General features: G+C 47.6%; 1 protein-coding gene across 1 annotated transcript in view; it reads left to right on the forward strand.

The window, feature by feature from the left end:
- Positions 1-222: 222 nt before the first annotated feature.
- Positions 223-22,147, forward strand: part of LOC306762528 (guanine nucleotide-binding protein G(o) subunit alpha) — a gene marked incomplete at both ends in the record, with an annotated part of 249,970 nt that continues 228,045 nt past the window's right edge. Inside the window, 2 exons of the mRNA XM_079249040.1 lie at positions 223-340; positions 19,497-19,539. Of these exons, the coding sequence (XP_079105166.1) occupies positions 223-340; positions 19,497-19,539 (161 nt within the window). The remainder of the gene's footprint in view (positions 341-19,496; positions 19,540-22,147) is intronic.

Here is a 22,147-nt window from a genome sequence, read left to right on the forward strand (position 1 = left end):
TCCGGAGAAGGTGGACCAGAGAAGGAGCTGAGACCAGCCTGGTTCCCCACACACACACACACACACACACACACACACACACACACACACACACACACACACACACACACACACAGCTTCCACCCATCCAGCAGGGCTCGCTTGCTGTCTTTCCTGTTGCTTGGCGTGATTTCTCGCGTGGATCTGGGTCCCAGTAAGACCAGCAAGCTGTGTTCTTTAACCATGGGATGTACTCTGAGCGCAGAGGAGAGGGCGGCTCTGGACCGGAGCAAAGCCATCGAAAAGAACCTGAAGGAGGACGGACTGACTGCGGCCAAGGATGTGAAGCTGCTGCTGCTCGGTACGACCGCTGGGAAGGGGGGGGGGATACGGAAGATGAGGTTGTTGGTGAGGAAGATGAAGAAGGTGAGGTTGGTGATGTTAGGGAGGATAAAGAGAAAGGTGAGGTTGGTGATGTTAGGGAGGATAAAGAGAAAGGTGAGGTTGGTGATGTTAGGGAGGATAAAGAGAAAGGTGAGGTTGGTGATGTTAAGGAGGATAAAGAGAAAGGTGAGGTTGGTGAGAAATGTGAGGTTGGTGATGTTAGGGAGGATAAAGAGAAAGGTGAGGTTGGTGATGTTAGGGAGGATAAAGAGGAAGGTGAGGTTGGTGATGTTAGGGAGGATAAAGAGAAAGGTGAGGTTGGTGATGTTAGGGAGGATAAAGAGAAAGGTGAGGTTGGTGATGTTAAGGAGGATAAAGAGAAAGGTGAGGTTGGTGAGAAAGGTGAGGTTGGTGATGTTAGGGAGGATAAAGAGAAAGGTGAGGTTGGTGATGTTAGGGAGGATAAAGAGGAAGGTGAGGTTGGTGAGAAATGTGAGGTTGGTAATATTAAGGAGGATAAAGAGGAAGGTGAGGTTGGTGAGAAAGGTGAGGTTGGTGATGTTAGGGAGGATAAAGAGAAAGGTGAGGTTGGTGATGTTAGGGAGGATAAAGAGAAAGGTGAGGTTGGTGATGTTAGGGAGGATAAAGAGAAAGGTGAGGTTGGTGATGTTAGGGAAGATAAAGAGGAAGGTGAGGTTGGTGATGTTAGGGAGGATAAAGAGAAAGGTGAGGTTGGTGATGTTAGGGAGGATAAAGAGAAAGGTGAGGTTGGTGATGTTAGGGAGGATAAAGAGAAAGGTGAGGTTGGTGATGTTAGGGAGGATAAAGAGAAAGGTGAGGTTGGTGATGTTAGGGAGGATAAAGAGAAAGGTGAGGTTGGTGATGTTAAGGAGGATAAAGAGAAAGGTGAGGTTGGTGAGAAAGGTGAGGTTGGTGATGTTAGGGAGGATAAAGAGAAAGGTGAGGTTGGTGATGTTAGGGAGGATAAAGAGAAAGGTGAGGTTGGTGATGTTAAGGAGGATAAAGAGGAAGGTGAGGTTGGTGATGTTAAGGAGGATAAAGAGGAAGGTGAGGTTGGTGAGAAAGGTGAGGTTGGTGATGTTAGGGAGGATAAAGAGAAAGGTGAGGTTGGTGATGTTAGGGAGGATAAAGAGAAAGGTGAGGTTGGTGATGTTAGGGAGGATAAAGAGAAAGGTGAGGTTGGTGATGTTAGGGAGGATAAAGAGGAAGGTGAGGTTGGTGATGTTAGGGAGGATAAAGAGGAAGGTGAGGTTGGTGATGTTAAGGAGGATTGGTGATGTTAAGGAGGTTGGTGATGTTAAGGAGGATAAAGGGGGGGGGGGGGGGGGGGGATAAGGAAGATGAGGTTGTTGGTGAGGAAGATGAAGAAGGTGAGGTTGGTGATGTTAAGGAGGATAAAGAGGAAGGTGAGGTTGGTGAGGTTGGTAAGGAAGGTGATGAAGGTGAGTTTGATGAGGAAGGTGAGGTTGATGAGGAAGGTGATGTTGGTGATGAAGGTGAGTTTGGTGAGGAAGGTGAGGTTGGTGAGGTTGATCAGGAAGGTGATGAAGGTTATGTTGGTGAAAAAGGTGAGGTTGATGAGGAAGGTGAGGTTGGTGAGGAAGGTGATGTTGGTGAGGAAGGTGAGGTTGGTGAGGAAGATGAAGTTGGTGAGGAAGGTGATGTTGGTGAGGAAGGTGATGTTGGTGAGGAAGGTGATGTTGGTGAGGAAGGTGTAGTTGATGAGGAAGGTGATGTTGGTGAGGAAGGTGATGTTGGTGAGGAAGGTGATGTTGGTGAGGAAGGTGTAGTTGATGAGGACGGTGATGTTGATGAGGAAGGTGATGTTAGTGAGGAAGGTGATGTTGGTGAGGAAGGTGATGTTGGTGAGGAAGGTGATGTTGATGAGGAAGGTGATGTTAGTGAGGAAGGTGATGTTGGTGAGGAAGGTGATGTTGGTGAGGAAGGTGAGGTTGGTGAGGAAGGTGAGGTTGCTAATGAAGGTGAGGTTGGTGAGGAAGGTGAGGTTGCTAATGAAGGTCAGGTTGGTGAGTAATGTGATTTTGGTGAGGTTGGTGAGGAAGGTGAAGTTGGTGAGGAAGGTGATATTGGTGAGGAAGGTGATGTTGGTGAGGAAGGTGATGTTGGTGAGGAAGGTGATGTTGGTGAGGAAGGTGTAGTTGATGAGGAAGGTGAGGTTGGTGAGGAAGATGAAGTTGGTGAGGAAGGTGATGTTGGTGAGGAAGGTGATGTTGGTGAGGAAGGTGTAGTTGATGAGGAAGGTGATGTTGGTGAGGAAGGTGATGTTGATGAGGAAGGTGATGTTAGTGAGGAAGGTGATGTTGGTGAGGAAGGTGATGTTGGTGAGGAAGGTGATGTTGATGAGGAAGGTGATGTTGGTGAGGAAGGTGATGTTGGTGAGGAAGGTGTAGTTGATGAGGAAGGTGATGTTAGTGAGGAAGGTGATGTTGGTGAGGAAGGTGATGTTGGTGAGGAAGGTGATGTTGGTGAGGAAGGTGATGTTAGTGAGGAAGGTGATGTTGGTGAGGAAGGTGATGTTGATGAGGAAGGTGATGTTGGTGAGGAAGGTGATGTTGATGAGGAAGGTGATGTTAGTGAGGAAGGTGATGTTGGTGAGGAAGGTGATGTTGGTGAGGAAGGTGATGTTGATGAGGAAGGTGATGTTAGTGAGGAAGGTGAGGTTGATGAGGAAGGTGATGTTGGTGAGGAAGGTGATGTTGGTGAGGAAGGTGATGTTGGTGAGGAAGGTGATGTTGGTGAGGAAGGTGATGTTGATGAGGAAGGTGATGTTGGTGAGGAAGGTGATGTTGGTGAGGAAGGTGATGTTGGTGAGGAAGGTGATGTTGGTGAGGAAGGTGATGTTGGTGAGGAAGGTGATGTTGATGAGGAAGGTGATGTTGATGAGGACGGTGATGTTGATGAGGACGGTGATGTTGGTGAGGAAGGTGATGTTGGTGAGGAAGGTGATGTTGATGAGGAAGGTGATGTTAGTGAGGAAGGTGATGTTGGTGAGGAAGGTGATGTTGATGAGGAAGGTGAGGTTGCTAATGAAGGTCAGGTTGGTGAGGAAGGTGAGGTTGCTAATGAAGGTCAGGTTGGTGAGTAATGTGATTTTGGTGAGGTTGGTGAGGAAGGTTATGTTGGTGAGGAAGGTGAAGTTGGTGAGGAAGGTGATGTTGGTGAGGAAGGTGATGTTGATGAGGAAGGTGATGTTGATGAGGAAGGTGATGTTAGTGAGGAAGGTGATGTTGGTGAGGAAGGTGATGTTGGTGAGGAAGGTCAGGTTGATGAGGAAGGTGAGGTTGCTAATGAAGGTGAGGTTGGTGAGGAAGGTGAGGTTGCTAATGAAGGTCAGGTTGGTGAGGAAGGTGATGTTAGTGAGGAAGGTGATGTTGGTGAGGAAGGTGATGTTGGTGAGGAAGGTCAGGTTGATGAGGAAGGTGAGGTTGCTAATGAAGGTGAGGTTGGTGAGGAAGGTGAGGTTGCTAATGAAGGTCAGGTTGGTGAGTAATGTGATTTTGGTGAGGTTGGTGAGGAAGGTGATGTTGGTGAGGAAGGTGAAGTTGGTGAGGAAGGTGATGTTGGTGAGGAAGGTGATGTTGGTGAGGAAGGTGATGTTGATGAGGAAGGTGATGTTGATGAGGAAGGTGAAGTTGATGAGGAAGGTGAAGTTGATGAGGAAGGTGATGTTGGTGAGGAAGGTGATGTTGGTGAGGAAGGTGATGTTGGTGAGGACGGTGATGTTAGTGAGGAAGGTGATGTTGATGAGGAAGGTGAAGTTGATGAGGAAGGTGATGTTGGTGAGGAAGGTGATGTTGGTGAGGAAGGTGATGTTAGTGAGGAAGGTGATGTTGGTGAGGAAGGTGAGGTTGATGAGGAAGGTGAGGTTGGTGAGGAAGGTGAGGTTGATGAGGAAGGTGAGGTTGGTGAGGAAGGTGAGGTTGGTGAAGAAGGTGAGGTTGGTGAGGAAGATGAGGTCGCTGAGGAAGGTGAGGTTGATGAGGAAGGTGAGGTTGGTGAGGAAGGTGAGGTTGGTGAGGAAGATGAGGTCGCTGAGGAAGGTAAGGTTGGTGAGTAATGTGATTTTGGTGAGGTTGATGAGGAAGGTGATGTTGGTGAGGAAGGTGATGTTGATGAGGAAGGTGATGTTAGTGAGGAAGGTGATGTTGGTGAGGAAGGTGATGTTGGTGAGGAAGGTGATGTTGATGAGGAAGGTGATGTTGATGAGGAAGGTGATGTTGATGAGGAAGGTGATGTTAGTGAGGAAGGTGATGTTGGTGAGGAAGGTGATGTTGGTGAGGAAGGTGATGTTGATGAGGAAGGTGATGTTGATGAGGAAGTTGAGGTTGGTGAGGAAGATGAGGTCGCTGAGGAAGGTGAAGAAGGTCAGGTTGGTAAGGTTGCTGAGGAAGGTGATGTTGATGAGGAAGGTGAGGTTGATGAGGAAGGTGATGTTGATGAGGAAGGTGAAGTTGATGAGGAAGGTGATGTTGGTGAGGAAGGTGATGTTAGTGAGGAAGGTGATGTTGGTGAGGAAGGTGATGTTGATGAGGAAGGTGATGTTGGTGAGGAAGGTGATGTTGGTGAGGAAGGTGATGTTGGTGAGGAAGGTGATGTTGGTGAGGAAGGTCAGGTTGATGAGGAAGGTGAGGTTGCTAATTAAGGTGAGGTTGGTGAGTAATGTGATTTTGGTGAGGTTGGTGAGGAAGGTGATGTTGGTGAGGAAGGTGATGTTGGTGAGGAAGGTGATGTTGGTGAGGAAGGTCAGGTTGATGAGGAAGGTGAGGTTGCTAATGAAGGTGAGGTTGGTGAGGAAGGTGAGGTTGCTAATGAAGGTCAGGTTGGTGAGGAAGGTGAGGTTGCTAATGAAGGTCAGGTTGGTGAGTAATGTGATTTTGGTGAGGTTGGTGAGGAAGGTGATGTTGGTGAGGAAGGTGATATTGGTGAGGAAGGTGAAGTTGGTGAGGAAGGTGATGTTGGTGAGGAAGGTGATGTTGATGAGGAAGGTGATGTTCATGAGGAAGGTGATGTTAGTGAGGAAGGTGATGTTGGTGAGGAAGGTGATGTTGGTGAGGAAGGTGATGTTGGTGAGGAAGGTCAGGTTGATGAGGAAGGTGAGGTTGCTAATGAAGGTGAGGTTGGTGAGGAAGGTGAGGTTTCTAATGAAGGTCAGGTTGGTGAGTAATGTGATTTTGGTGAGGTTGGTGAGGAAGGTGATGTTGGTGAGGAAGGTGAAGTTGGTGAGGAAGGTGATGTTGGTGAGGAAGGTGATGTTGGTGAAGGTGATGTTGATGAGGAAGGTGAAGTTGATGAGGAAGGTGATGTTGGTGAGGAAGGTGATGTTGGTGAGGAAGGTGATGTTAGTGAGGAAGGTGAGGTTGATGAGGAAGGTGAGGTTGATGAGGAAGGTGAGGTTGGTGAGGAAGGTGAGGTTGATGAGGAAGGTGATGTTGGTGAAGGTGATGTTGATGAGGAAGGTGATGTTGGTGAGGAAGGTGATGTTGGTGAGGAAGGTGAGGTTGGTGAAGAAGGTGAGGTTGGTGAGGAAGGTGATGTTGGTGAGGAAGGTGATGTTGATGAGGAAGGTGATGTTGGTGAGGAAGGTGATGTTAGTGAGGAAGGTGATGTTGGTGAGGAAGGTGATGTTGATGAGGAAGGTGATGTTGATGAGGAAGGTGATGTTAGTGAGGAAGGTGATGTTGGTGAGGAAGGTGATGTTGGTGAGGAAGGTGATGTTGATGAGGAAGGTGATGTTGATGAGGAAGTTGAGGTTGGTGAGGAAGATGAGGTCGCTGAGGAAGGTGAAGAAGGTCAGGTTGGTAAGGTTGCTGAGGAAGGTGATGTTGATGAGGAAGGTGATGTTAGTGAGGAAGGTGATGTTGGTGAGGAAGGTGATGTTGATGAGGAAGGTGAAGTTGATGAGGAAGGTGATGTTGGTGAGGAAGGTGATGTTAGTGAGGAAGGTGATGTTGGTGAGGAAGGTGATGTTGATGAGGAAGGTGATGTTGATGAGGAAGGTGATGTTGGTGAGGAAGGTGATGTTGATGAGGAAGGTGATGTTGATGAGGAAGGTGAAGTTGATGAGGAAGGTGATGTTGGTGAGGAAGGTGATGTTAGTGAGGAAGGTGATGTTGGTGAGGAAGGTGATGTTGATGAGGAAGGTGATGTTGATGAGGAAGGTGAGGTTGATGAGGAAGGTGAAGTTGATGAGGAAGGTGATGTTGATGAGGAAGGTGATGTTGGTGAGGAAGGTGAAGTTGGTGAGGAAGGTGATGTTGGTGAGGAAGGTGATGTTGGTGAGGAAGGTGATGTTGATGAGGAAGGTGAAGTTGATGAGGAAGGTGATGTTGGTGAGGAAGGTGATGTTAGTGAGGAAGGTGATGTTGGTGAGGAAGGTGATGTTGATGAGGAAGGTGATGTTGGTGAGGAAGGTGATGTTGATGAGGAAGGTGATGTTGATGAGGAAGGTGAAGTTGATGAGGAAGGTGATGTTGTTGAGGAAGGTGATGTTAGTGAGGAAGGTGATGTTGATGAGGAAGGTGATGTTGATGAGGAAGGTGAGGTTGATGAGGAAGGTGAAGTTGATGAGGAAGGTGATGTTGATGAGGAAGGTGATGTTGGTGAGGAAGGTGAAGTTGGTGAGGAAGGTGATGTTGGTGAGGAAGGTGAAGTTGGTGAGGAAGGTGATGTTGGTGAGGAAGGTGATGTTGGTGAGGACGGTGATGTTAGTGAGGAAGGTGATGTTGATGAGGAAGGTGAAGTTGATGAGGAAGGTGATGTTGGTGAGGAAGGTGATGTTGGTGAGGAAGGTGATGTTAGTGAGGAAGGTGATGTTGGTGAGGAAGGTGAGGTTGATGAGGAAGGTGAGGTTGGTGAGGAAGGTGAGGTTGATGAGGAAGGTGAGGTTGGTGAGGAAGGTGAGGTTGGTGAAGAAGGTGAGGTTGGTGAGGAAGATGAGGTCGCTGAGGAAGGTTAGGTTGATGAGGAAGGTGAGGTTGGTGAGGAAGGTGAGGTTGGTGAGGAAGATGAGGTCGCTGAGGAAGGTAAGGTTGGTGAGTAATGTGATTTTGGTGAGGTTGATGAGGAAGGTGATGTTGCTGAGGAAGGTGATGTTGATGAGGAAGGTGATGTTGATGAGGAAGGTGATGTTGATGAGGAAGGTGAGGTTGGTGAGGAAGATGAGGTCGCTGAGGAAGGTGAAGAAGGTCAGGTTGGTAAGGTTGCTGAGGACGGTGATGTTGATGAGGAAGGTGAGGTTTATGAGGAAGGTGATGTTGATGAGGAAGGTGAAGTTGATGAGGAAGGTGATGTTGGTGAGGAAGGTGATGTTAGTGAGGAAGGTGATATTGGTGATGAAGGTGATGTTGATGAGGAAGGTGATGTTGATGAGGAAGGTGATGTTGGTGAGGAAGGTGATGTTGATGAGGAAGGTGATGTTGATGAGGAAGGTGAAGTTGATGAGGAAGGTGATGTTAGTGAGGAAGGTGATGTTGGTGAGGAAGGTGATGTTGATGAGGAAGGTGATGTTGATGAGGAAGGTGATGTTAGTGAGGAAGGTGATGTTGGTGAGGAAGGTGATGTTGGTGAGGAAGGTGATGTTGGTGAGGAAGGTGATGTTGATGAGGAAGGTGATGTTGATGAGGAAGGTGAGGTTGGTGAGGAAGATGAGGTCGCTGAGGAAGGTGAAGAAGGTCAGGTTGGTAAGGTTGCTGAGGAAGGTGATGTTGATGAGGAAGGTGATGTTGATGAGGAAGGTGAAGTTGATGAGGAAGGTGATGTTGGTGAGGAAGGTGATGTTAGTGAGGAAGGTGATGTTGGTGAGGAAGGTGATGTTGATGACGAAGGTGATGTTGAAGAGGAAGGTGAAGTTGATGAGGAAGGTGATGTTGGTGAGGAAGGTGATGTTGGTGAGGAAGGTGATGTTGGTGAGGAAGGTGATGTTGGTGAGGAAGGTGATGTTGATGAGGAAGGTGATGTTGATGAGGAAGGTGATGTTAGTGAGGAAGGTGATGTTGGTGAGGAAGGTGATGTTGGTGAGGAAGGTGATGTTGGTGAGGAAGGTGATGTTGGTGAGGAAGGTGATGTTGATGAGGAAGGTGATGTTAGTGAGGAAGGTGATGTTGGTGAGGAAGGTGATGTTGGTGAGGAAGGTGATGTTGATGAGGAAGGTGATGTTGATGAGGAAGGTGAGGTTGGTGAGGAAGATGAGGTCGCTGAGGAAGGTGAAGAAGGTCAGGTTGGTAAGGTTGCTGAGGAAGGTGATGTTGATGAGGAAGGTGATGTTGATGAGGAAGGTGAAGTTGATGAGGAAGGTGATGTTGGTGAGGAAGGTGATGTTAGTGAGGAAGGTGATGTTGGTGAGGAAGGTGATGTTAGTGAGGAAGGTGATGTTGGTGAGGAAGGTGATGTTGGTGAGGAAGGTGTTGTTGATGACGAAGGTGATGTTGAAGAGGAAGGTGAAGTTGATGAGGAAGGTGATGTTGGTGAGGAAGGTGATGTTGGTGAGGAAGGTGATGTTGGTGAGGAAGGTGATGTTGGTGAGGAAGGTGATGTTGATGAGGAAGGTGATGTTGATGAGGAAGGTGATGTTAGTGAGGAAGGTGATGTTGGTGAGGAAGGTGATGTTGGTGAGGAAGGTGAAGTTGATGAGGAAGGTGATGTTGGTGAGGAAGGTGATGTTGGTGAGGAAGGTGATGTTGGTGAGGAAGGTGATGTTGGTGAGGAAGGTGATGTTGATGAGGAAGGTGATGTTGGTGAGGAAGGTGATGTTGATGAGTAAGGTGATGTTGGTGAGGAAGGTGATGTTGGTGAGAAAGGTGATGTTGATGAGGAAGGTGATGTTGATGAGGAAGGTGATGTTGAAGAGTAAGGTGATGTTGGTGAGGAAGGTGATGTTGATGAGGAAGGTGATGTTGGTGAGGAAGGTGGTGTTGATGAGGAAGGTGATGTTGGTGAGGAAGGTGATGTTAGTGAGGAAGGTGATGTTGGTGAGGAAGGTGATGTTGATGAGGAAGGTGATGTTGGTGAGGAAGGTGATGTTGGTGAGGAAGGTGATGTTGGTGAGGAAGGTGATGTTGGTGAGGAAGGTGATGTTAGTGAGGAAGGTGATGTTGGTGAGGAAGGTGGTGTTGATGAGGAAGGTGATGTTGGTGAGGAAGGTGATGTTGATGAGGAAGGTGATGTTGGTGAGGAAGGTGATGTTGGTGAGGAAGGTGATGTTGGTGAGGAAGGTGTAGTTGATGAGGAAGGTGAGGTTGGTGAGGAAGATGAAGTTGGTGAGGAAGGTGATGTTGGTGAGGAAGGTGATGTTGGTGAGGAAGGTGATGTTGGTGAGGAAGGTGATGTTGATGAGGAAGGTGATGTTGGTGAGGAAGGTGAGGTTGCTAATGAAGGTCAGGTTGGTGAGGAAGGTGATGTTGATGAGGAAGGTGATGTTGGTGAGGAAGGTGATGTTGGTGAGGAAGGTGATGTTGATGAGGAAGGTGATGTTGGTGAGGAAGGTGATGTTGATGAGGAAGGTGATGTTGGTGAGGAAGGTGAGGTTGCTAATGAAGGTCAGGTTGGTGAGGAAGGTGATGTTGATGAGGAAGGTGATGTTGGTGAGGAAGGTGATGTTGGTGAGGAAGGTGATGTTGATGAGGAAGGTGATGTTGGTGAGGAAGGTGAGGTTGCTAATGAAGGTCAGGTTGGTGAGGAAGGTGAGGTTGCTAAAGAAGGTGAGGTTGGTGAGGAAGGTGAGGTTGCTAATGAAGGTGAGGTTGGTGAGGAAGGTGAGGTTGCTAATGAAGGTGAGGTTGGTGAGGAAGGTGAGGTTGGTACGGAAGGTGAGGTTGCTAATGATGGTCAGGTTGGTGAGGAAGGTGAGGTTGCTAATGAAGGTCAGGTTGGTGAGGAAGGTGAGGTTGCTAATGAAGGTGAGGTTGGTGAGGAAGGTGAGGTTGCTAATGAAGGTCAGGTTTGTGACGAAGGTGAGGTTGTTAATGAAGGTCAGGTTGATCAGGAAGGTGAGGTTGCTAATGAAGGTCAGGTTGATGAGGAAGGTGAGGTTGCTAATGAAGGTGATGTTGGTGAGGAAGGTGATGTTGGTGAGGAAGGTGAGGTTGCTAATGAAGGTGATGTTGGTGAGGAAGGTGAGGTTGCTAATGAAGGTGAGGTTGGTGAGGTTGCTAATGAAGGTCAGGTTGGTGAGGAAGGTGAGGTTGCTTATGAAGGTCAGGTTGGTGAGGAAGGTGAGGTTGCTAATGAAAGTGAGGTTGGTGAGGAAGGTGAGGTTGGTGAGGAAGGTGAGGTTGCTAATGAAGGTGAGGTTGGTGAGGAAGGTGAGGTTGCTAATGAAGGTCAGGTTGATGAGGAAGGTAACGTTGGTAAGCAAGGTGAGGTTGCTAATGAAGGTGAGGTTGGTGAGGAAGGTGAGGTTGCTAATGAAGGTCAGGTTGGTGAGGAAGGTGAGGTTGCTAATGAAGGTCAGGTTGGTGAGGAAGGTGAGGTTGCTAATGAAGGTCAGGTTGATGAGGAAGGTGAGGTTGCTAATGAAGGTGAGGTTGGTGAGGAAGGTGAGGTTGCTAATGAAGGTGAGGTTGGTGAGGAAGGTGAGGTTGCTAATGAAGGTCAGGTTGGTGAGGAAGGTGAGGTTGGTAATGAAGGTCAGGTTGATGAGGAAGGTAACGTTGGTAAGGAAGGTGAGGTTGCTAATGAAGGTGAGGTTGGTGAGGAAGGTGAGGTTGCTAATGAAGGTCAGGTTGGTGAGGAAGGTAACGTTGGTAAGGAAGGTGAGGTTGCTAATGAAGGTGAGGTTGGTGAGGAAGGTGAGGTTGCTAATAAAGGTCAGGTTGGTGAGGAAGGTGAGGTTGCTAATGAAGGTTAGGTTGGTGAGGAAGGTGAGGTTGCTAATGAAGGTCAGGTTGGTGAGGAAGGTGAGGTTGCTAATGAAGGTGAGGTTGGTGAGGAAGGTGAGGTTGCTAATGAAGGTGAGGTTGGTGAGGAAGGTGAGGTTTCTAATGAAGGTGAGGTTGGTGAGGAAGGTGAGGTTGCTAATGAAGGTCAGGTTGATGAGGAAGGTAACGTTGGTAAGCAAGGTGAGGTTGCTAATGAAGGTGAGGTTGGTGAGGAAGGTGAGGTTGCTAATGAAGGTCAGGTTGGTGAGGAAGGTGAGGTTGCTAATGAAGGTCAGGTTGGTGAGGAAGGTGAGGTTGCTAATGAAGGTCAGGTTGATGAGGAAGGTGACGTTGCTAATGAAGGTCAGGTTGATGAGGAAGGTGAGGTTGCTAATGAAGGTCAGGTTGGTGAGGAAGGTGAGGTTGCTAATGAAGGTTAGGTTGGTGAGGAAGGTGAGGTTGCTAATGAAGGTCAGGTTGGTGAGGAAGGTGAGGTTGCTAATGAAGGTCAGGTTGATGAGGAAGGTAACGTTGGTAAGGAAGGTGAGGTTGCTAATGAAGGTGAGGTTGGTGAGGAAGGTGAGGTTGCTAATGAAGGTCAGGTTGTTGAGGAAGGTGAGGTTGCTAATGAAGGTCAGGTTGATGAGGAAGGTAACGTTGGTAAGGAAGGTGAGGTTGCTAATGAAGGTGAGGTTGGTGAGGAAGGTGAGGTTGCTAATGAAGGTCAGGTTGGTGAGGAAGGTGAGGTTGCTAATGAAGGTCAGGTTGGTGAGGAAGGTGAGGTTGCTAATGAAGGTCAGGTTGGTGAGGAAGGTGAGGTTGCTAATGAAGGTGAGGTTGGTGAGGAAGGTGAGGTTGCTAATGAAGGTCAGGTTGGTGAGGAAGGTGAGGTTGCTAATGAAGGTGAGGTTGGTGAGGAAGGTGAGGTTGCTAATGAAGGTGAGGTTGATGAGGAAGGTGAGGTTGCTAATGAAGGTGAGGTTGGTGAGGAAGGTGAGGTTGCTAATGAAGGTGAGGTTGGTGAGGAAGGTGATGTTGATGAGGAAGGTGAAGTTGATGAGGAAGGTGATGTTGGTGAGGAAGGTGATGTTGATGAGGAAGGTGATGTTGAAGAGGAAGGTGAAGTTGATGAGGAAGCTGATGTTGGTGAGGAAGGTGATGTTGGTGAGGAAGGTGATGTTGAAGAGGAAGGTGAAGTTGATGAGGAAGGTGATGTTGGTGAGGAAGGTGATGTTGGTGAGGAAGGTGAGGTTGCTAATGAAGGTGATGTTGGTGAGGAAGGTGAGGTTGCTAATGAAGGTGAGGTTGGTGAGGTTGCTAATGAAGGTCAGGTTGGTGAGGAAGGTGAGGTTGCTTATGAAGGTCAGGTTGGTGAGGAAGGTGAGGTTGCTAATGAAAGTGAGGTTGGTGAGGAAGGTGAGGTTGGTGAGGAAGGTGAGGTTGCTAATGAAGGTGAGGTTGGTGAGGAAGGTGAGGTTGCTAATGAAGGTCAGGTTGATGAGGAAGGTAACGTTGGTAAGCAAGGTGAGGTTGCTAATGAAGGTGAGGTTGGTGAGGAAGGTGAGGTTGCTAATGAAGGTCAGGTTGGTGAGGAAGGTGAGGTTGCTAATGAAGGTCAGGTTGGTGAGGAAGGTGAGGTTGCTAATGAAGGTCAGGTTGATGAGGAAGGTGAGGTTGCTAATGAAGGTGAGGTTGGTGAGGAAGGTGAGGTTGCTAATGAAGGTGAGGTTGGTGAGGAAGGTGAGGTTGCTAATGAAGGTCAGGTTGGTGAGGAAGGTGAGGTTGGTAATGAAGGTCAGGTTGATGAGGAAGGTAACGTTGGTAAGGAAGGTGAGGTTGCTAATGAAGGTGAGGTTGGTGAGGAAGGTGAGGTTGCTAATGAAGGTCAGGTTGGTGAGGAAGGTAACGTTGGTAAGGAAGGTGAGGTTGCTAATGAAGGTGAGGTTGGTGAGGAAGGTGAGGTTGCTAATAAAGGTCAGGTTGGTGAGGAAGGTGAGGTTGCTAATGAAGGTTAGGTTGGTGAGGAAGGTGAGGTTGCTAATGAAGGTCAGGTTGGTGAGGAAGGTGAGGTTGCTAATGAAGGTGAGGTTGGTGAGGAAGGTGAGGTTGCTAATGAAGGTGAGGTTGGTGAGGAAGGTGAGGTTTCTAATGAAGGTGAGGTTGGTGAGGAAGGTGAGGTTGCTAATGAAGGTCAGGTTGATGAGGAAGGTAACGTTGGTAAGCAAGGTGAGGTTGCTAATGAAGGTGAGGTTGGTGAGGAAGGTGAGGTTGCTAATGAAGGTCAGGTTGGTGAGGAAGGTGAGGTTGCTAATGAAGGTCAGGTTGGTGAGGAAGGTGAGGTTGCTAATGAAGGTCAGGTTGATGAGGAAGGTGACGTTGCTAATGAAGGTCAGGTTGATGAGGAAGGTGAGGTTGCTAATGAAGGTCAGGTTGGTGAGGAAGGTGAGGTTGCTAATGAAGGTTAGGTTGGTGAGGAAGGTGAGGTTGCTAATGAAGGTCAGGTTGGTGAGGAAGGTGAGGTTGCTAATGAAGGTCAGGTTGATGAGGAAGGTAACGTTGGTAAGGAAGGTGAGGTTGCTAATGAAGGTGAGGTTGGTGAGGAAGGTGAGGTTGCTAATGAAGGTCAGGTTGTTGAGGAAGGTGAGGTTGCTAATGAAGGTCAGGTTGATGAGGAAGGTAACGTTGGTAAGGAAGGTGAGGTTGCTAATGAAGGTGAGGTTGGTGAGGAAGGTGAGGTTGCTAATGAAGGTCAGGTTGGTGAGGAAGGTGAGGTTGCTAATGAAGGTCAGGTTGGTGAGGAAGGTGAGGTTGCTAATGAAGGTCAGGTTGGTGAGGAAGGTGAGGTTGCTAATGAAGGTGAGGTTGGTGAGGAAGGTGAGGTTGCTAATGAAGGTCAGGTTGGTGAGGAAGGTGAGGTTGCTAATGAAGGTGAGGTTGGTGAGGAAGGTGAGGTTGCTAATGAAGGTGAGGTTGATGAGGAAGGTGAGGTTGCTAATGAAGGTGAGGTTGGTGAGGAAGGTGAGGTTGCTAATGAAGGTGAGGTTGGTGAGGAAGGTGATGTTGATGAGGAAGGTGAAGTTGATGAGGAAGGTGATGTTGGTGAGGAAGGTGATGTTGATGAGGAAGGTGATGTTGAAGAGGAAGGTGAAGTTGATGAGGAAGCTGATGTTGGTGAGGAAGGTGATGTTGGTGAGGAAGGTGATGTTGAAGAGGAAGGTGAAGTTGATGAGGAAGGTGATGTTGGTGAGGAAGGTGATGTTGGTGAGGAAGGTGATGTTGATGAGGAAGGTGATGTTGATGAGGAAGGTGATGTTGGTGAGGAAGGTGATGTTGGTGAGGAAGGTTAGGTTGGTGAGGAAGGTGAGGTTGCTAATGAAGGTCAGGTTGGTGAGGAAGGTGAGGTTGCTAATGAAGGTCAGGTTGATGAGGAAGGTAACGTTGGTAAGGAAGGTGAGGTTGCTAATGAAGGTGAGGTTGGTGAGGAAGGTGAGGTTGCTAATGAAGGTCAGGTTGGTGAGGAAGGTGAGGTTGCTAATGAAGGTGAGGTTGCTAATGAAGGTGAGGTTGGTGAGGAAGGTGAGGTTGCTAATGAAGGTGAGGTTGATGAGGAAGGTGAGGTTGCTAATGAAGGTGAGGTTGGTGAGGAAGGTGAGGTTGCTAATGAAGGTGAGGTTGGTGAGGAAGGTGATGTTGATGAGGAAGGTGAAGTTGATGAGGAAGGTGATGTTGGTGAGGAAGGTGATGTTGGTGAGGAAGGTGATGTTGGTGAGGAAGGTGATGTTGAAGAGGAAGGTGAAGTTGATGAGGAAGGTGATGTTGGTGAGGAAGGTGATGTTGGTGAGGAAGGTGATGTTGGTGAGGAAGGTGATGTTGAAGAGGAAGGTGAAGTTGATGAGGAAGGTGATGTTGGTGAGGAAGGTGATGTTGGTGAGGAAGGTGATGTTGGTGAGGAAGGTGATGTTGATGAGGAAGGTGATGTTGGTGAGGAAGGTGATGTTGGTGAGGAAGGTGATGTTGGTGAGGAAGGTCAGGTTGATGAGGAAGGTGAGGTTGCTAATGAAGGTGAGGTTGGTGAGGAAGGTGAGGTTGCTAATGAAGGTGAGGCTGGTGAGGAAGGTGAGGTTGCTAATGAAGGTCAGGTTGGTGAGGAAGGTGAGGTTGCTAATGAAGGTCAGGTTGGTGAGGAAGGTGAGGTTGCTAATGAAGGTCAGGTTGGTGAGGAAGGTGAGGTTGCTAATGAAGGTCAGGTTAGTGAGGAAGGTGAGGTTGCTAATGAAGGTGAGGTTGGTGAGGAAGGTGAGGTTGCTAATGAAGGTGAGGTTGGTGAGGAAGGTGAGGTTGCTAATGAAGGTCAGGTTGATGAGGAAGGTAACGTTGGTAAGCAAGGTGAGGTTGCTAATGAAGGTGAGGTTGGTGAGGAAGGTGAGGTTGCTAATGAAGGTGAGGTTGGTGAGGAAGGTGAGGTTGCTAATGAAGGTCAGGTTGGTGAGGAAGGTGAGGTTGCTAATGAAGGTCAGGTTGATGAGGAAGGTGAGGTTGCTAATGAAGGTCAGGTTGGTGAGGAAGGTGAGGTTGCTAATGAAGGTGAGGTTGGTGAGGAAGGTGAGGTTGCTAATGAAGGTCAGGTTGGTGAGGAAGGTGAGGTTGCTAATGAAGGTCAGGTTGATGAGGAAGGTAACGTTGGTAAGGAAGGTGAGGTTGCTAATGAAGGTGAGGTTGGTGAGGAAGGTGAGGTTGCTAATGAAGGTCAGGTTGGTGAGGAAGGTGAGGTTGCTAATGAAGGTCAGGTTGATGAGGAAGGTAACGTTGGTAAGGAAGGTGAGGTTGCTAATGAAGGTGAGGTTGGTGAGGTTGCTATTGAAGGTCAGGTTGGTGAGGAAGGTGAGGTTGCTAATGAAGGTCAGGTTGGTGAGGAAGGTGAGGTTGCTAATGAAGGTCATGTTGGTGAGCAAGGTGAGGTTGCTAATGAAGGTCAGGTTGGTGAGGAAGGTGAGGTTGCTAATGAAGGTGAGGTTGGTGAGGAAGGTGAGGTTGCTAATGAAGGTGAGGTTGGTGAGGAAGGTGAGGTTGGTGAGGAAAGTGAGGTTGCTAATGAAGGTGAGGTTGGTGAGGAAGGTGAGGTTGCTAATGAAGGTCAGGTTGATGAGGAAGGTAACGTTGGTAAGCAAGGTGAGGTTGCTAATGAAGGTGAGGTTGGTGAGGAAGGTGAGGTTGCTAATGAAGGTCAGGTTGGTGAGGAAGGTGAGGTTGCTAATGAAGGTCAGGTTGGTGAGGAAGGTGAGGTTGCTAATGAAGGTCAGGTTGATGAGGAAGGTGAGGTTGCTAATGAAGGTCAGGTTGATGAGGAAGGTGAGGTTGCTAATGAAGGTCAGGTTGGTGAGGAAGGTGAGGTTGCTAATGAAGGTTAGGTTGGTGAGGAAGGTGAGGTTGCTAATGAAGGTGAGGTTGGTGAGGAAGGTGAGGTTGCTAATGAAGGTCAGGTTGATGAGGAAGGTAACGTTGGTAAGGAAGGTGAGGTTGGTGAGGAAGGTGAGGTTGCTAATGAAGGTCAGGTTGGTGAGGAAGGTGAGGTTGCTAATGAAGGTCAGGTTGATGAGGAAGGTAACGTTGGTAAGGAAGGTGAGGTTGCTAATGAAGGTGAGGTTGGTGAGGAAGGTGAGGTTGCTAATGAAGGTCAGGTTGGTGAGGAAGGTGAGGTTGCTAATGAAGGTGAGGTTGGTGAGGAAGGTGAGGTTGCTAATGAAGGTGAGGTTGGTGAGGAAGGTGAGGTTGCTAATGAAGGTGATGTTGGTGAGGAAGGTGAGGTTGCTAATGAAGGTGAGGTTGGTGAGGAAGGTGAGGTTGCTAATGAAGGTGAGGTTGGTGAGGAAGGTGAGGTTGCTAATGAAGGTCAGGTTAGTGAGGAAGGTGAGGTTGCTAATGAAGGTCAGGTTGGTGAGGAAGGTGAGGTTGCTAATGAAGGTCAGGTTGGTGAGGAAGGTGAGGTTGCTAATGAAGGTAAGGTTGGTGAGGAAGGTGAGGTTGCTAATGAAGGTGAGGTTGGTGAGGAAGGTGAGGTTGCTAATGAAGGTGAGGTTGGTGAGGAAGGTGAGGTTGCTAATGAAGGTGAGGTTGGTGAGGAAGGTGAGGTTGCTAATGAAGGTGAGGTTGGTGAGGAAGGTGAGGTTGCTAATGAAGGTCAGGTTGGTGAGGAAGGTCAGGTTGCTAATGAAGGTGAGGTTGGTGAGGAAGGTGAGGTTGCTAATGAAGGTGAGGTTGGTGAGGAAGGTGAGGTTGCTAATGAAGGTGAGGTTGGTGAGGAAGGTGAGGTTGCTAATAAAGGTCAGGTTGATGAGGAAGGCGAGGTTGCTAATGAAGGTGAGGTTGGTGAGGAAGGTGAGGTTGCTAATGAAGGTGAGGTTGGTGAGGAAGGTGAGGTTGCTAATGAAGGTGAGGTTGGTGAGGAAGGTGAGGTTGCTAATGAAGGTGAGGTTTGTGAGGAAGGTGAGGTTGGTGAGGAAGGTGAGGTTGCTAATGATGGTCAGGTTGATGAGGAAGGCGAGGTTGCTAATGAAGGTGAGGTTGGTGAGGAAGGTGAGGTTGCTAATGAAGGTGAGGTTGGTGAGGAAGGTGAGGTTGCTAATGAAGGTGAGGTTGCTAATGAAGGTGAGGTTGGTGAGGAAGGTGAGGTTGCTAATGAAGGTCAGGTTGGTGAGGAAGGTGAGGTTGCTAATGAAGGTCAGGTTGGTGAGGAAGGTGAGGTTGCTAATGAAGGTGAGGTTGGTGAGGAAGGTGAGGTTGCTAATGAAGGTGAGGTTGGTGAGGAAGGTGAGGTTGCTAATGAAGGTCAGGTTGGTGAGGAAGGTGAGGTTGCTAATGAAGGTGAGGTTGGTGAGGAAGGTGAGGTTGCTAATGAAGGTGAGGTTGGTGAGGAAGGTGAGGTTGCTAATGAAGGTGAGGTTAGTGAGGAAGGTGAGGTTGCTAATGAAGGTCAGGTTGATGAGGAAGGCGAGGTTGCTAATGAAGGTGAGGTTGGTGAGGAAGGTGAGGTTGCTAATGAAGGTGAGGTTGCTAATTAAGGTGAGGTTGGTGAGGAAGGTGAGGTTGCTAATGAAGGTGAGGTTGGTGAGGAAGGTGAGGTTGCTAATGAAGGTGAGGTTGATGAGGAAGGTGAGGTTGCTAATGAAGGTGAGGTTCGTGAGGAAGGTGAGGTTGCTAATGAAGGTGAGGTTGGTGAGGAAGGTGAGGTTGCTAATGAAGGTGAGGTTGCTAATGAAGGTGAGGTTGGTGAGGAAGGTGAGGTTGCTAATGAAGGTGAGGTTGGTGAGGAAGGTGAGGTTGCTAATGAAGGTCAGGTTGGTGAGGAAGGTGAGGTTGCTAATGAAGGTCAGGTTGGTGAGGAAGGTGAGGTTGCTAATGAAGGTCAGGTTGGTGAGGAAGGTGAGGTTGCTAATGAAGGTCAGGTTGGTGAGGAAGGTGAGGTTGCTAATGAAGGTCAGGTTGGTGAGGAAGGTGAGGTTGCTAATGAAGGTCAGGTTGGTGAGGAAGGTGAGGTTGCTAATGAAGGTCAGGTTGGTGAGGAAGGTGAGGTTGCTAATGAAGGTCAGGTTGGTGAGGAAGGTGAGGTTGCTAATGAAGGTGAGGTTGGTGAGGAAGGTGAGGTTGCTAATGAAGGTGAGGTTGGTGAGGAAGGTGAGGTTGCTAATGAAGGTGAGGTTGGTGAGGAAGGTGAGGTTGCTAATGAAGGTGAGGTTGGTGAGGAAGGTGAGGTTGCTAATGAAGGTCAGGTTGGTGAGGAAGGTGAGGTTGCTAATGAAGGTCAGGTTGGTGAGGAAGGGGAGGTTGCTAATGAAGGTCAGGTTGGTGAGGAAGGTGAGGTTGCTAATGAAGGTCAGGTTGGTGAGGAAGGTGAGGTTGCTAATGAAGGTCAGGTTGATGAGGAAGGTAACGTTGGTAAGGAAGGTGAGGAACGTGAGAGATTGCTCCTCATCCCAGACCTAACCAGCAGGTTTTAAACCCACGCTTTTGGGTCTTGTCTGGATGCCAAACTCTTTTCCAAACATGGATGGAGGGATAATGGAGGGAAAGAGGACAGTGTGCCACCACCATTCCATTCCTGCAGCTCCACCCCTTCCACTGCAGAGCTTAATGAAGGATTTTAAGACAATGAATCTCCCCATCATCATCCTCACCCTCCTCTTCCTCCTCCCTTTCTCACACACAGGCAGCATGTTTACATTGTGTTCTTGTCTCCTGCAGGCGCTGGAGAATCTGGCAAAAGCACCATCGTCAAACAGATGAAGTAAGTCTTCTAATTCCCGTATTGGTTCTCACAAAACTCCGTAGAACCTGGACGTGTACAGTACACATGCTCACGTCTTCCTCCCGTCTGCAACACAGACTCCTGATCTTCATCACAGCTGGCTGGTTGGTGTGGGTGGGAGGGAGTTGTGGAGTGCTACGGCATCATTGGAATGATACAGTCTACTTCCTGAAATTCTGCATTCAACCCTTCTGTACGGCTTTAATGCTGCATCTTTTTATCTAGTTGATACATAAAGCAGCCTGCAAAAGCTTGTGATCCCAGTCAGCATGCAGACATGATGTTTCCATGGTGACGTGATGTTTCCATGGAGACATGCTAACAAAGTTAGATTAGAACTGTGTTAAGTATAAATCCACGTGAACTGGTATAAATAGGTGGTCTTTCCAGGACTAGATCTGATAATTCTTCTCCAGTTTGAATTGAACCAAAGAGATGTTTGATAAGAAGTAATGCATCATGGATTATTTGGTATCCTCCGCCTCTGCTTTTCTCTGTGTGAGGATTTAACTCATCGAGTTAAAATCAATAACCAGCTGTTCAGGAATCAGTTCTTTCTTCTTTAATTGAATGAATAAGTCATGAACTTGCCGCTTTGAGATGGTCTCCTGTTCTGATTTTCAGACATGTTGGTCCTGCAGTCGTAACATCAAAGCGGAGAGAAATCTTTTGCAACAGTTTTCAGATTTAAAACCTTTCTGATCTTTTTCTTAACCAAGTCACAGTGAAAGTTAAGGTGGTGTTAAATCTGGATCCTGAAGTCCTGGACCTGGCTGATGATAAATTTGTTCTTTACATCCGTGAGAGTGTCTCTTTTTCCCGTCTATAGTAACGAAATAAAAACACCGTGTGGACGGCTGGTTGGTTTACTGAGTAACCAGGGTCAGTCCACTGATAAAAACCTCCACTGCGCTCTTGTTTCACTGCTGTAGAGACCAAGCGTGGACATTTGGTCTTCAACAGTGACTTAATTAAAGCTGCCTGATAATTATTCCTCCTTTGGTATCACTATAATGTACTTAATGATACTTCTGTGGGGATTTATCTGTGCTGCTTAGCAGGGAGCTTTTAGGAATCTCAACATTCTTTAATACAACTTCTCCTCTTACAGTATCAGTGTAATAATCCTGTAAAACACCAACAGGATTTACCATTGCCCTCTTAAAACATCAGCTGTTCTGTCACTAGCCGCCCCTTCTCTCTCTGATCTGTAATCCAGTCCTTACAGAGAGTTTTCCTTGGTCTGCTCTGCTGCATCATTTCCCTGACAGCACGCCATCTTTCGCCTCATAAGAAGCTTCACTTTTTGGCCACAGAGTATTGCATCACATGGGCCCTGTCAGTCCAGATGACTGTCTTCATCAAGACAGAAAATAAACATCTTGATTTGTAAAATCTTTACTAAAACAAAGCAAAAATGTTGAATACAAAAAGATGGTGCGTACCTCCCACTGGTTTCCATGGCGGACAGGTCCTGCTGGAGCACAGATCCGTGGTTAGACACACATTCATGAGGCTTTCAGTCACATTTTTCTTTTTTCAAACAAAGATGTCAGAGTGATCAGCTGTTTCATCTGACGTCTTCTTCAGTGTGGCTGGAGATGCAACTGTGTCATGATGTGGTGGTTTGTGTTTTTCCTTAGTTCAGGTTTCCTGTTTTATTTTCTAGTTTTTCCTGTTTGCTTCCCTTGTTTGTTGTTTAGCTTTATTGATTTCCTGTTCATTGAGTTCACCTGGTCTTGTTTCAGTTCATTCCGTACACCTGTTTCTTGTTTGGTTCCCCCGTGTATTTATACCCCTCAGTTTTAGTTCTTGGTTGCTGGATCATTTTGTTGTCTTAGTTTGTTTGTGTAGTCCCCGGAGATCCTCGGTTAAAATAAATCTACTAAAATCTGCATCCCTGTTCCCTCATCTCTGTGTTTGGGTCCACACCTTCCTCGCCGCCACCCCGTGACAAACTGCACTGTTTCAGACATTCTAGGTGTTGTAGATCAGCTTTTCCCTGAAGGTTTTATATCTGATTTAACCAATAAAGGCTTTTTGTTAAACATGGAGTCCTAGGAATGAGTGAACTAGTCCTAAAAACAAGTCAACTAGTCATAAGAACGAGTAAACTAGTTCTGGGGATGAATAAAGTATTCTAGGAATGTGTAATGTAGTCCTATGGACAAGTAAAATAGTACCAGGAAAGCGTAAAGTAATCCTAAGTATACGAGTAGTATTTTGTCCAGGTTTCTCATCATTATGTTGGGCTCCATGTTAGCATGGCTGCTTCCGGCTGCTGTAGCTCTTCCTGCCGTCTCCTCTCAGGGATCTGGTCATGTCTCCGGGCGAAGGGATGCTTTCTCTGAAAGATCAGTTTAGATAAAAAAAAGAAAAAAAAAAGCCTGTAGCTTCATGGAAGGACCTGCGTCCAACTGGACAGTCCACCATCACCTTCCTACCATGTCCTCTACTGTCTGATTTCCTGCTTGTGTTGTTCTCACTCTGATGTAAGTCGCTTTGGATAAAAGCGTCTAAATGACTGTAGAATAGAATTTAAATCAATGATTTGCATATTGATGAGTTCTAAATGGAATTTGTGGCT

Source organism: Telmatherina bonti, assembly GCF_933228915.1.
Source record: "Telmatherina bonti genome assembly, chromosome: 2".
NCBI classification, from domain to species: domain Eukaryota; kingdom Metazoa; phylum Chordata; class Actinopteri; order Atheriniformes; family Telmatherinidae; genus Telmatherina; species Telmatherina bonti.